Here is a 15,195-nt window from a genome sequence, read left to right as displayed (position 1 = left end):
GAACCAAGATCATTGTTCACTTCTATACTGATCTCATCAATGGTTAACCAAGTTCCACCTTCTCATTTTCCTTCTTTTCCATCTTCTCAAATGTTGAATACCCTTAAATATTCAGGTTCCAGCTGTGATCACTTTGCAAATATGCCTCTGCAATGGCTGTCACATCCTGTTGCATACATTTAGATAAAGAGCCTTTCATTCTATCGTTTAGCATTTTCCCTCCTCTGATATTTTCTGGTGCACTCTTATGTTTGTCCTTACTTGTCACACTCTGGTTATCTTCACACATATCATTAGTCTGCACTATTGCCTAGATCTTTATCTTTAACTTTTCAAATTCTCCTCACATGAACCCTCTCCTTGTCCTACTATTTAGTTTAAAGCCCTCCCTACAGCCCACCAGTACACTGATCCCAGTGTGGTTCAGGTGAAGGCCATCCGAATGGTACAGCTCCCTCTTTCCCCAGTGCTAGTACCAGTGTCCCATAAATTGAAACCATTTCTCTCACGCCAATATTTGAGTCACGCACTCAACTCTCTGACCTTATTTACCATATGCCAATTTGTTCATGGCTCAGGTAGTAATTTAGAGATTGAATGTTGCTGAAAGAAGAGACCTATTGCTGAAACTTTTCATCTTGCGCTCATTAGGAGAATGTCAAATTTCAAACTATCACAGCACTTCATACTACAGAAAAAGATGGTGATTGGTTGACAAGTCTAATTGGCTGATATGTTGCCATGAAGGAAACAATGAGAAGCTATAGCGTGCCCCGGTTCCCAGATAATTCAAAAAAAGATGCAAGGCTTGAACATATTACTTTGTTTTCAGAAAATGGATCCCTCCATATAAATGTACCATATAAAAGTATCTAGAAAGTATAAGAGCTTATGTTATTTCTGAAATTCTTTCACATGATGCACCCACTGAGTAGGCTAGTATTTACTGCCCACCCCTAATTTCCTCAAGGCGGTGGTAAGCATCCTTCTTGAACCACTGTAATCCATGTGGTGTAGGTAAAGTTGTGGTAGGCAGAATGTCTTTTCAGATTGAAGGTACTATCCTGTTAGTGCAAAATATCACTTGCTTCGCCACTATATAGTATCAGCGTGAAACAGTTCCTTTAACCTACTGTTCAAATTTTTGAGATACTTTGTCTTTCTGGGTAAACCAGGACTTTTCAGGTCTGAAAATGGCTGTCTTTAGCCCATTTGCAAAGTTTTTACAATACACAGTGAACAATTATATGGTCAGGACAGTTATTGTCTCAAGACGTTCTATCTACCACACAATTGAGCAATAGTGTATGTGAATTTCAGCCCATACGTCCCAGCCCATACGTCCCAGCAGTTGGCTGATGGAATCAAACAGCATGTTCCTTTGGCTGTTCACAAGAAGCAAAGTATACACAAATTGGTCTATCCTGGTGTTTGGGACAAAATAAATTAGATTTTAAAAATCAGAAGTTGGAGGAGAAAGCTCACAGACTAAAGCTGTTGAACTCAATGTTGAGTGCAGAAGGCTTAGTGTGGCTAATCAGAAGATAAAGTGCTGTTCCTCCAATTTGTGTTGGGCTTCACTGGAACATTGCAGCAGGCCAAGGATGGACATGGGGGCATGATGGTGAGTTGAAATGGCAAGTGACAGAAACGTTGGGGTCTTCACTTGCTTGGACTGAGTGAAGGTGTTCACAAAGAAGTCATCCAGTCTGTGTTTAGTCTCTGCAATGTAGAGGAGACCACATTGGGAGCAGTGAATACAGCAGGCCAAATTGAAGGAGGTGCAAGTGAAATGCTGCTTCATCTGAACTGAGTGTTTGGGGCCTTGGACAATGAGGAGGGAAGACGTAAAGGAGCAGATATGGCAACTTTTGCAACTGCATGGGAAGGTGCCTTGGGAAGGGAATGAGAGGTTGGACCTGATGGAGGAATGGCCCAGGGTGTCATGGGGAGGGGGTTGGGTGGAGGGTGAGGAAAAGATGCCTTTAGTGATGGCATCATGCTGAAGTTGGCAGAAAAAACGGGAGATGATTCTTTGAACTTGGAGACTGGTAGGGTGAAAAGTGAGGACAATGGGGACCCAATTAAACTATTAGGCGGCGGGTGGAGAGAAGGTCGTCTGTCACTTGTTCCTTAGTTTTGATTTAACTGAGCACCAATCTTTGTTCCCCTATTAACATATATCTTACCTTAATGCCACTATTAGCACCTTCTGAAGTCCTTAACACCGCGATTAACACTTACTTTGTCTTGCGCCTTGAACATCTTTGTGCAATCTCTCCTAGCTCACACCTATCACTGACCTTCTATTTTGCTCTACCTGCTCCACCCCCTCTTAAACAAGATAAAATCCACCTTAATTCTAAAGAGTCATACAGACTCAAACGGTTTCTCTCCCCACAGATGCTGCCAGACCTGCTGAGTTTATCCAGCATTTCTCGGCTTTTATTGCAGTCTAATTTAGATTCTATATAAATTGAACATTACCTCCCTGATTTTATATTTTATTCCTCTTGAAATGAATACTTCATTTACATGGGTCATGGTCTTATCAACTTCTGTTTCTAAATCTGTTGATTTATGTATGTGACCTTTTCGATATATTTGGTCCTATATAATTTTAAATTTAACTTCCAAGGATTAAGCAACCTTAATCGTCCTGATTAAATGAATTTAGAACAAAGAACAAAGAAAATTACAGCACAGGAACAGGCTCTTCGGCCCTCCAAGCCTGCACCAAGCATGCTGCCCGACTGAACTAAAATCCCCTACCCTTCTGGGGACTGTATCCCTCTATTCCCATCCTATTCATGTATGTGTCAAGACGCCCCTTAGATGTCACTATCGTATCCGCCTCCACTACCTCCCACTGCAGTGAGTTCCAGGCACCCACCACCCTCTGTGTAAAAACAAACCAAGTTTCTCCAACCTCTCCTTATAGCTAATGCACTCCATACCAGGCAACATCCTGGTAAATCTTTTCTGTACCCTCTCCAAAGCCTCCACATCCTTCTGGTAGTGTGGCGACCAGAATTGAACACTATATTCTAAGTGCGGCCTAAGGTTCTATAAAGCTCAACATGACTTCCCAATTTTTAAACTCAACGCCCCAGCCGATGAAGGCAAGCAATGCCGTATGCCTTCTTGACTACCTTCTCCACCTGTGTTGCTACATTGTGACCCGTGTACCTATCAATACTTTTAAGGGTTCTGCCATTTACTGTATATTTCCTATCTGTATTAGACCTTCCAAAATGCATTACCTCACATTTGTCCGGATTAAACTCCATCTGCCATCTCTCCGCCCAAGTCTCCAACCGATCTATATCCTGCTGTATCCTCTGATGGTCTTCATCGCTATCCGGATACACTGCTGCATTAAATTTTACTTTCTAGTTTTATGCCCACCCTGTTTGGGTGTTAATTTTAGAGCAGAACTCAGGATCAGTAATAATATTCCCAATTTTCTATGATTAGCTATTTATGGCCGATTGTGTCTCAGTGATGCGCCGTTAGACCTTTTTCTAAATTGAAGGCATTAGCAAATTAAAATTATTGTTCACTATCCATGATTAGTAATAAGGGTGATGAACTTTGAAGAATGGAGACTATTAAAACCTGCAATTTTAGCAGGACAGAGAATAACACAAAGGATACTCAATACCATTCCATAAGGAGAAGTCAATGGTGACAGATAAATTGCACATTCCCAATGGCCCCAAGTGTCCATGTTAAGCCAATGGAAGGATGGGAGGGGAAATTAGGTTAAATGTCAGTCCTACAATTTACGGCAAAATGAAAGCTAAACTTCCAAAACAAATAGACTTTCCTAATGCCATGCTTATTCTAATTTACAGTGTACATGGGCTATCCAGCAAAACTTTACATGATTCATCCACACGAGGTGGGTTGAACAACTACAAGAACAGGTGGGAGCCACTGACAAAACTCACCTGTTCAAAAGCGCAATAGGGATGTTGAAGAAGTTTTGTTGTAGTGTTCACACAAAGTCAACTGCACATTTCTATTCTATTTCTCATCTTCCTAACAACTGAATGAGCAAATGTACATTATGTTTGAATAAGAATTCTAGAAATGCATCACAGGCTTAGTTCACTTATAGTTCATAGTTAAGCAGAGTGCGACAAGAACAACAGAATGTTGGGTTCAATTACAGTTTTCAGGCAGTTTTCAATGAAAGCATGTCATCAGCAGCATGCTCATATCACTGCAATTAGCATAAGGGAAGTGAATACTATCTCTAGTAGCAAAGACCCAATTTTTCTTAGGATCGGCGATAGATAGAGGTGGCCATAACGGCCCTTCAAAAGCTCAATAGGGGCCAGGAAAAAATTTCTCTTGATAAAAATAAGCACTTTAAGTGTGGGTGGTGCTACCTGAACACCCTACTTTGCAATTCACCACATGCAAATTCCCCTCCTAGCCACACAGAGTGCTGGCTTGGAATGATACTGCTGTTACTTCAGTCACTGTCAAAATCCTGGAGCTGCCTTCTTAACAACATTATGGGTGGCCCTACAAAACAGGACTGCATCAGTTCAAGGCGGCAACTCACCCCACCTTCTCATGGGTAATTAGGGATGGGCAATAAATGCTACACAGTCAGAAGTCTCACAACACCAGGTTAAAGTCCAACAGGTTTATTTGGTAGCAAATACCATAAGCTTTCGGGGCACTGCTCCTTCGTCAGATGGAGTGGAAATGTGCTCTCAAACAGTGCAAACAGACACAAAATCAAGTTGCAGAATACTGATTAGAATGCGAATCCTACAGCCAGCCAGGTCTTAAAAGGTACAGACAATGTGGGTGGAGGGAACATTAAACACAGGTTAAAGAGATGTGTATTGTCTCCAGACAGAACAGCTAGTGAGATTCTGCAAGCCCAGGAGTCAAGCTGTGGGGGTTACTGATAATGTGACATAAATCCAACATCCCGGTTTAGGCCGTCCTCATGTGTGCAGAACTTGGCTATCAGTTTCTGCTCAGCGACTCTGCGCTGTCGTGTGTCATGAAGGCCGCCTTGGAGAACGCTTACCTGAAGATCCAAGTCTGAATGCCCGTGACTGCTGAAGTGCTCTCCCACAGGAAGAGAACAGTCTTGCCTGGTGATTGTCGAGCGGTGTTCATTCATCCGTTGTCGTAGCGTCTGCATGGTTTCCCTAATGTACCATGCCTCGGGACATCCTTTCCTGCAGCGTATCAGGTAGACAATGTTGGCCGAGTTGCAAGAGTAGGTACCGTGTACCTGGTAGATGGTGTTCTCACGTGAGATGATGGCATCCGTGTCGATGATCTGGCAAGACGTGCCGGATCATTGACACGGATGATCCGGCAAGACGTGCCGGATCTTAGACACGGATACCATCATCTCACGTGAGAACACCATCTACCAGGTACACGGTACCTACTCTTGCAACTCGGCCAACATTGTCTACCTGATACGCTGCAGGAAAGGATGTCCCGAGGCATGGTACATTGGGGAAACCATGCAGACGCTACAACAACGGATGAATGAACACCGCTCGACAATCACCAGGCAAGACTGTTCTCTTCCTGTGGGGGAGCACTTCAGCAGTCACGGGCATTCAGCCTTGGATCTTCAGGTAAGCGTTCTCCAAGGCAGCCTTCACGACACACGACAGCGCAAAGTCGCTGAGCAGAAACTGATAGCCAAGTTCCGCACACATGAGGACGGCCTAAACCGGGATGTCGGATTTATGTCACATTATCAGTAACCCCCACAGCTTGCCTCCTGGGCTTGCAGAATCTCACTAGCTGTTCTGTCTGGAGACAATACACATCTCTTTAACCTGTGTTCAATGTTCCCTCCACCCACATTGTCTGTACCTTTAAGACCTGGCTGGCTGTAGGATTCGCATTCTAATCAGTATTCTGCAACTGGATTTTGTGTCTGTTTGCACTGTTTGAGAGCACATTTCCACTCCATCTGATGAAGGCGCAGTGCTCCGAAAGCTTATGGTATTTGCTACCAAATAAACCCGTTGGACTTTAACCTGGTGTTGTGAGACTTCTTACTGTGTTCACCCCAGTCCAACGCCGGCATCTCCACATCAATAAATGCTAGCCAGTGATACCCACATCCCACCGGCCAATAAATAAAAAATTCAGAAGGTTTGTGAATTTAACAGACAGTAGATACTGTTGCCATGTAAATTCATTAAAATATACTGACAAACCAAAAATCCCTAAGGCAATGAAGAAGTTCTAACTCAGCAGGGACTGGAAACTCAAAGGAGAGGAATGAATGGAATTTGCACTTATTTTTCATGTTGATCACCAATACATTTTCCAAACTGCAGTTTAAGATTTGCCTTTCTAGACAATGCTAAAAGGTATTTTTATATACTGCCCTTGTGAGATAGTGGGTCACTTGTCACAATGTTGCAGACTGGCATATTTCAAAGGTCCAGGACTATGTGCCAGATGTCAAAATATACATCCCCCCCACCTGTTACTTTTTGATTTTCAGGGACTATGTTTTGGTTTTCAGGGGCTCCTTTTTGATTCTTATTAAAGCTTTTATTAGATCTTGTAGTTACATAGTAACATTATTTCTGTATATGAGTTGAATTAGTTTTAAGGCTGTTTTCTTTAGATAGGCATGATGGCACAAAATAAGATGTTTCTATGAATTCATTATTAATAACTCTCATACTTTGTTTCCAAAATGAGAACTCTAACTACTTATTGTAGTTATTTAAAGTAACTTATTGGAAAGGAGTCCCATATCCTTTTTAAAATAATTGCAAACAATTAGTACTCTCCAGAATTCTTTGGTTTTGTCCTGGCAATTGCAAGTTTTTTTCTGCTGAATACTTCTGTGTAAAGTGTGTTAATACCGACTTCCGACGGTCCAACTGTGCAAGTGGAATGCACTAGTATTCCTAGATATAATTAATCCTGCAGTACCAAGCTAACCATCAGAAATTTGCCACAACCTATGCAAACACAGATGTCATATGGGAAGAGAGAAAAAACTGTCCCAGGCTCCCTAAATGTTACTACAGACATTTGGATGACATTTGGGGATTTGGATTCACAGAGAAGCAGAATTAGAATAATTAACCAATAATCATCACCCTTCCATTAAACCTAAAGCCACAACACACAAGGAAATTTCCAAGATACCACAGTATTTACACTGGCACAAGAAAACAATAGGCATGAGCTGACAACAAGAGCTTTTGCCTCCAAAATAACGCACACAAAAAGTCAACCTAATTGAAGGTCTTTCTGTAAATCATCTGAGATTTGATTACCTGTATGTCAAACACAGGACAGTAATTGCATCGATGTGGTGTATGCCCCAAAAAGGCAGAGGTGGACACTGTATTGATAAAGTGATTGAAAAAAAACAACCTTAAATAGCCAATATCTCTCATCCCAACTGGAAATGCCAAACCCAAACCTTGATTATCTTAGCCTAACAGCAGACGCCACTTTTTGCCTCTCTTCAAAATAGCCTCCTCCAAGTGTCTGAGGATGGTGGCAATGGGACATAGAACAGCACAGCACAGAACAGGCCCTTCGGCCCACGATGTTGTGCCGAGCTTTATCTGAAACCAAGATCAAGCTATCCCACTCCCTATCATCCTGGTGTGCTCCATGTGCCTATCCAATAACCGCTTAAATGTTCCTAAAGTGTCTGACTCCACTATCACTGCAGGCAGTCCATTCCACACCCCAACCACTCTCTGCGTAAAGAACCTACCTCTGATATCCTTCCTATATCTCCCACCATGAACCCTATAGTTATGCCCCCTTGTAATAGCTCCATCCACCCGAGGAAATAGTCTTTGAATGTTCACTCTATCTATCCCCTTCATCATTTTATAAACCTCTATTAAGTCTCCCCTCAGCCTCCTCCGCTCCAGAGAGAAAAGCCCTAGCTCCCTCAACCTTTCCTCATAAGACCTACCCTCCAAACCAGGCAGCATCCTGGTAAATCTCCTCTGCACTCTTTCCAGCGCTTCCACATCCTTCTTATAGGGACCAGCCAGAATAACTGCCTCTCTCCCACCCTTGTGCTCCTCCAATCAAAGTCTTTCAAGGGATAACAAAAGTGAGAAATAAGGGAAACTGTGATTGGAAGTGCCGCAACAGCATGGGCGAGACAGAATTTGATTGGAGGAGCAAGTCCTTACAGATTCTCTTCCACATACAGGGGGCGATTTTTCTCTCATTTGTTCCCCCAGCATTGATTTTTTGTGGGCTTTCAAGGGCAGATTTGTCCACTGCCCCCACTACGTGCTGAGGAAAGCACTAAAGCTTGGGGCAGCTGTTGCAAAGGCGCAGTGGAGAAAGACCGCCATAATATTCTGAGGGGCTAGAAACTGGATAAAACCCCTCAGGCTACATGTTTTGACATTTAATAAACCTTGCAAATATTAACTGCAGTTATAAATGCAGTGAGCAATGTACATTATTGGAAGAAAATGATGCGATTTGCACCTTACATTGCTGATACGTATTTTTATAAATTTTATGAATAAACAATAGTCATAATGGGCCCAAATTTAACTCTATGCATTTGGAGGAGTCAAAATCTCAGCCTGTATCCACTGACATAAACTCTTCAGACAAATGAAAATTCAGGAGCTATGTATTGAGGGAAAGAGTTTGCCACCTTAATGTTGTCAAGTACCAGTGACAGGAATACTATACATGGGTGTTTAATTTATGATGGAGATGTCTGTAGTTTAGAAAACTAGCAGTTAAGCAATCCAAATCGGCCATTAAGTTCATTTGTACTCTTGAATCCCTTATCAAACATCAGTCGCCTACACTACTTTAATTAAACTCCCACTACAGGGCAGGACAATAACATGTAACAGGCTATTTCACTCGAGTGTGTAGGGAGTCACAGGGAGCAGGAAACACAACCAAATGAATCATTTCTTCATCCAACATTAGCATATGTGCACTTGCAACAGAAATACTGCACAACCATGAGGGGCAAGGTTCCTTCTCATTTTTTCCTTTCTACCAACAACTTGCAACCATATATACTTTATTATATACAGTAAAAAGTCCACTGTACTTCACAGGAGTTTTATCAAACAAAATGCGACATGGATTCACACAAGATGACCAAAAGTTTGGTTGAAGATGTAGGTTTTAAGTAGCTTCCCTAAGGAAGAAAGAAAGATTAAGAGGAAATCCACTGAGGGAGATAATTCAAGACCCTAGGGGCTTGCCAGCTGAAAGCACAGAGCTATTAAAACAGTAGAAGTGCAAGAGGCCAGAAATGGAAGTGCGGAGAGATAGCAGAATCTCAGAGCATTCATTTGTACCCTTGAATCCCTTATCAAGCATCAGTCATCTACACAACTTCAATTAAACTCCCACTACAGGGCAGGACAATAACGTGTAACAGGCTATTTCACTCGATCTCAGATTATACCAAGTTATAGAGATAGGGAAAGGCAAAACCTTGAAAGAATTTGAACACAAGGATGAATCATAAAATTGAAGCATTACTGGACTGGAAGCCAGTCAGTAAGCATAGAGGTGATGGGTGAATTTGGTCATAGTCATTTCAGATGTGAATAAATTTGTTACATATGACTTTAGATATAAATATTACCCAATTTAATAGCTTAACTTCTCAACTTCTCAAATTGACGTTTATGGCTCGAGAACAAAATCAGGTTTAAATTCAACATTTCCCAACAAATTCGCTCCAAATGCAAACCAAAATCTGAAATTTGGCAAAGAGAAAATTATATAAGAGACTTATTGAAAATAAGTAAGTAAAACAAAATTAAACTAAAAAGTACATTGTCCAAAATGTCACAACTGGAAAATATAAATCTAAAATTATATATAAATATATAAAATATAACATATATATATGGGGCGGCACGGTGGTAAGCACTGCTGACCCCCGTCCCAAGTACCCGGGTTCAATTCCGCCCTCGGGTTAGTAACTGTGTGGAGTTTGCACATTCTCCCAGAATCTGCGTGGGTTTCCTTTGGGTGCTCCGGTTTCCTTCCCACAGTCCAAAGATGTGCAGGTTAGGTTGATTGGCTATGCTAAATTGACCCTAGTGTCAGGGGATTAGCAGAGTAGATATGTGGGGTTAGGGGATGGGGCCTGGGTGAGACCGTGGTCGGTGCCAACTCGATGTGCCAAATGGCCTCCTTCTGCACTGTAGGGATTCCATGATTCTATAACTACTTGCATTGATAGAGCATCTTTAATATAGTAAAACAACCCAAGATACTTCACTGGAGTGTTGTTACTGAATGTTATTTTGAGTAGAGTATTCTTGTAAGCCTTTTCTCTTATGCAATTGTTTTGCTGGCATCTGTTGAGGGTTCTGAGCATGTGCGGATGTACCAGTCTGCAAAAGAGTGACCTGTAAGCAACACTCGTCTTATTGGTGTTCCTGTTTTCATAGTTAATGCTGTTATTACTGTTCTGCTGAGATACTGTTTTTGCTAATGTAAGCCCGCTATTCAAAAAGGGAGGTAGAGAGAACATCAGTACTGAGAAAGTTGCTAAAGTCCATTATCAGGGATTTCGTAACTCAGCATTTGGAAATGCTGGTATAATGAGTCAAAGTCAGCATGGATTTACAAAGGGGAAATCATGCTTAACGAATCTATTGAAATTCTTTGAGGATATAACTAGTAGAGTTGACTGAGAACAAGTGGATGTGGTTTATTTAGACTTTCAGAAGGCTTTCGACAAGTTCTCACACTGCAGACTAGTATGTAAGGTGGTAAAGCACGTGCGATTGTGGGTAGTATCTTGAGGTGGATAGAAAGCTGGTTAGTAGACAGGGAGCAAAAGAGTTGGCATAATGGGTCTTTTTCCGATTGGCAGATAGTGACTAGTGAGATATCGCAGGGATCTGTGCTGGGACTCCAACTGCTCACATTATATATTAATGATTTGGAAGAGGGAACTAAATGTAATCTCTCCAAATTTGCAGATGGTACAAAGTTGGATGGGAGAGTGAGCTGTGAAGAGGATGCAGAGATGCTTCAGCGTGATTTGGACAGGCTGAGTGTGGGCATATGCATGGCAGTTGCAGTATAATATGGATAAATGTGAGATTATCCACTTTGGTAGCAATAATACGAAGGTAGATTATTATTTGAATGGGTGTAAATTGAGGCCCAAGTGGATACTCAGTGAGACCTTGGTGTCCTCGTGCATCAGTTGCTGAAAGTAAGCATGCAGGTACAGCAGGCAGTAAAGGCAGCAAATGGTATGTTGGCTTTCATAGCGAAAAGATTTGAGGATAGGAATAGGGATGTTTTACTGCAATTGTATAGGGCATTGGTGAGGCCACACCTGGAGTATTGTGTGCAGTTTTGGTGTCCTTATCTGAGGAAGGATGTCCTTGCTATAGAGGGAGTACAGCTATCCCTGGCTGATTTCTGGGACAGCAAGTCTGTAATATGGGGAGAGACTAAGTCGGTTAGGATTACATTCATTGGAGTTTAGAAGAGCGAGAGGGGATCTCATAGAAACTTATAAAATTCTAACAGGATTAGACAGAGTAGATTCAGAAAGAATGTTCCCATTGGTGGGGGGAGTCCAGGACCAGTGGTCATAATTTGAGGATAAGGGGTAAACCTTTTAGAATTGTGAGGAGAAATTTCTTCACCCAGAGGGTGGTGAACCTGTGGAATTCATTACCACGGAAAGTAGTTGAGGCCAAAATGTTGTGTAATTTCAAGAAGAAATTAATATAGCTCTTGGGGCTAAGGGGATCAAGTGACATGGGGGGGATGGCAGGATCAGGATATTGAATTTGATGTTCAGCCGAGATCATAATAAGTGGTGGAGCAGGCTTGAAGGGCCTACTCTTGCTTCTATTTTCTGTATTTCTATGCTGAACTTCGTTATTTATTTATATAAAGGAGTTCCTTCTTTTAAACAAAGCATTTGACTACTTTATTTGTTGTCTCAAGTCACCACAATTATCAAAACATTTGACACCAAGCCACACAGGACAATGTTCAATGGATGAACAAAATCTTGGTCAATAGGTTTGAGAAACATCTTAAAGGAGGAAAGCAAGCTCGTGAGGCAGAGAGATTTAGGGAGGGGATTCCAGAATCTGAAACCTTGGCAGCTGAAGGCATGTCCAACAGTGTGAAGCAATTAAAATCAGGGATGCTCAACGGCCAAAGTTTGAAAAATAGCAATAACAATGTCTTTCACAAACATGGGACTTCACAAATCATTTTACAACCAATTAAGTGCTTTTGAAGTGTAGACCTGATACAGTGTGGGAAACCTGGCAGCCAATTTGCACACAACAAACTTCCGCAATGGCAATATGATGTTGATCAAGGAATAAATATTCACCAGGATACCAGGGAGAACTCCCCGTCCTTCATCACAATGATGCAGATCATGGTATACCAACCATTAAAGCTTCAAAAACATTCCTTCCAAAAATAGTGGTCAATATGCTGAGTATAAAATGTATCCAACTAAACAGCAAAAGCAATGTAAATACTTGGATTCATCTCCACTGGGAAGCACTGAAAAATTGTACACATATGGAAAAAGGGCAAAACAAAACTCTACTTTTTGTAGGGAAGGGGGGGAAAGAATATTCTCAAAATTTTATTTGCTAAATCCAATTTCTTCTGTTGCCTTGCAATAGATATTCGTGCGGAAAGAAAATAAATTACTTTCTGCCCGTCTATCTGCATCTAGCAAAGGCAACAAGAAATGAACCAAAAATGTGTTAAATTCTATGATAAAATTCAAGCTTTTTCTTTCTTCTCTATTATAATTTACCAATAGAAAAGCAACATAGAGGACCATCAATCTTGTCCACTGGATTTTTAAAAATAGATCACATAAAACAATAAGAAAAATGTCAATAACCAGTATAGAAAATGTAACTTCTTTTGTAAATTCTCAATAAGGTTTCATAAATGATTCCTTTTAAAGTTTTAGATTATCTTTGTTCCATGTAACTATAATGTCCAGTGATGTTTCCCCCTGATATCACTGAATTCATACAATTAAAGTGCATTTCAACATTTTTAAAACAATGATGCTTTTGGAACTGGTATAATTGAGATAGACTGAGGAAATTGCTTAACAGAAGAGAGGATTTGCCTACCAAGTTCAGACCTAAAAAAGCATTTTGGCACTGAAAAAATATATGCCATGATCAGTCCCAGGACATCACTGCAGGAGACCCTCAGGGTTGTGTCCAAGGCCCAACCATCTTCAACTGCTTCTTCAATGGCCTTCCCTTCATCATAAGGTGAGAAGTAGAGATGTTCGCTTATGATTGCACAATGATCAGCACCAATCACAACTCCTCAGATACCGAAGTAGTCGATGTCCGCAGGCAGCAAGACCTGGACAATATCCAGACTTGGGCTAAGTAGCAAGTAACATTTGCACCACTCAGGTGCCAGGCAATGCCCATCCCAACGAGAGAATCCAACCATCACGCTTTGGCACTCAATGGCATTACCATCACTGAATCCCCAGTATCAACATCCTGGTGGTTACAATTGACCAGAAACTGAACCAGTGGCTACAAGAGCAGGTCAGAGACTGGCAATTCTGAGGTGTGTAACTCACCTCCTTACTGTCCAAAACCTGTCCACCGTCCACATGATATAAGTGTTTTGGAATACTCTCCACTTGCCTGGATGAGTACAACTCTAACAACAGTCAAGAAGCTCAACACCATCCAGGATAAAGCATCCAATTTAAACATTCACTCATTTCAACACCAGTGCACAATGACAGCAGTGTGTTTTACATACAAGATGCACTCAGCAGCTAAAAGCTCCTTCAGCAGCACCTTCCAAACCCACAACCTCTACCACCAAGAAGGACAAAGGTAGCAGATGCATGGGCATGCACATGCAGGTTCACCTCCAAGTCACACACACAATCCTGACTTGGAATTATATTGCCATTCCTTCACTGCATCCTTTTCTGGATCAAAATCCTAGAGGTCCCTCCCCAACAGCAATGTGGGTGTACCTACACCACATGGACTGTAACTGTTCTAAAAGTTGGTTCATCATTGTCTATCCAAAGCAGTTCAGGATGTGCAACAAATATTGGCCTTGACAGTGATGCCTACATCCTTTGAAAGAATTAAAACAAAAGGTCTATTAAATCCAGAGAGGGTAGACAGAGCCTCAGTTTAATGTCACAACCAAAAGACTACACCTCCCTTAGTATTGCACTGGAGTGTCAGCCTTGATTTTTCTGTTCAAGACCTGGGGTGGGATTTGAACCAACACCCCTATGACTCAGTGTGCTAGCAGCTGACCCTCAGTTAATAGATTAGCCATCGTGTGATGGTGTGAAGGCGCCTATCTCGGGTCAAGAATAACACCCCAAGGTTACCAGCTGGCTGGTTCAGCGTCAGGTAGTTGCCAGGAAGAGGGGTAGAGTCAACGATGAGACAATCAAGAGGGTACAGTAAATCAGTTTATAAAATAATACCCCCAAAAAACTTTAAATGATGCGTGATGGGTGGAATATATCTGATTGTAAAATATCAGGGGTTGTGCTGAAGGAGAGCAACAGAGGGGCGGGCGCAGGGCCTGAATCAGGTTGTTGGGAGTCACTCAGCACAAACAGACAGTGAGGCCCGAGTGACACAAGCCTCCTCCCTCCGACCGGCCTGAACTCCCTGGCCTCAGGAGTGTCCAAAATAATGCGACTGGGACGGAGGACACCGAGTGTGTTCTTGCCGTGCTGTCCTGTTCTGGTTACTTACCTGTCGGACGGCGCTGGCGAAAGGAAACTCCCCAGCTTCCTTCAAGTCGAGCCAGATCATCGGCATCCGCGGCACGGCCTCCATGTTGAGAGGGCGACCAGGACCAGCCGGATGTCGGGCACCCCACGGCGGATGTGACATCAGCCGAAGGCCGCCTGGTATTCTGGGAGTTGTAGTTCAGCCCGCCCCCCCCCGGTTGTTGGGAGCCTTTTCACCACCACACCAGGGAAAGAGGATTGTTACAATGACAACATTTTACCATTGACATTGAGTCATGTCACTCAAAAATCATAAGAAAAAAACTCCTAAAAAGTCAAGAGATTTGTAAAGTAAATTTAATCATCACAAGTAGGCTTACATTAACACTGCAATGAAGTTATTGTGAAAATCCCCTAGTCACCACTCTGGCACCTGTTCAGGT

General features: G+C 42.1%; 1 protein-coding gene across 1 annotated transcript in view; it reads right to left on the bottom strand.

Annotated features, from left to right (window-relative positions):
• ptpn23a (protein tyrosine phosphatase, non-receptor type 23, a) overlaps positions 1-14,874 on the bottom strand; it is an 87,369-nt gene extending 72,495 nt beyond the window's left edge. Inside the window, exon 1 of the mRNA XM_078215856.1 lies at positions 14,775-14,874. Coding sequence (XP_078071982.1) covers positions 14,775-14,858 — 84 coding nt within the window. The 5' untranslated portion in view covers positions 14,859-14,874. The remainder of the gene's footprint in view (positions 1-14,774) is intronic.
• Between the last annotated feature and the right edge of the window lie 321 nt (positions 14,875-15,195).

This window comes from Mustelus asterias, chromosome 7 (genome assembly GCF_964213995.1).
Source record: "Mustelus asterias chromosome 7, sMusAst1.hap1.1, whole genome shotgun sequence".
Classification (NCBI taxonomy): Eukaryota; Metazoa; Chordata; class Chondrichthyes; order Carcharhiniformes; family Triakidae; genus Mustelus; species Mustelus asterias.
This window is presented reverse-complemented; position numbering and strand designations above follow the sequence as displayed.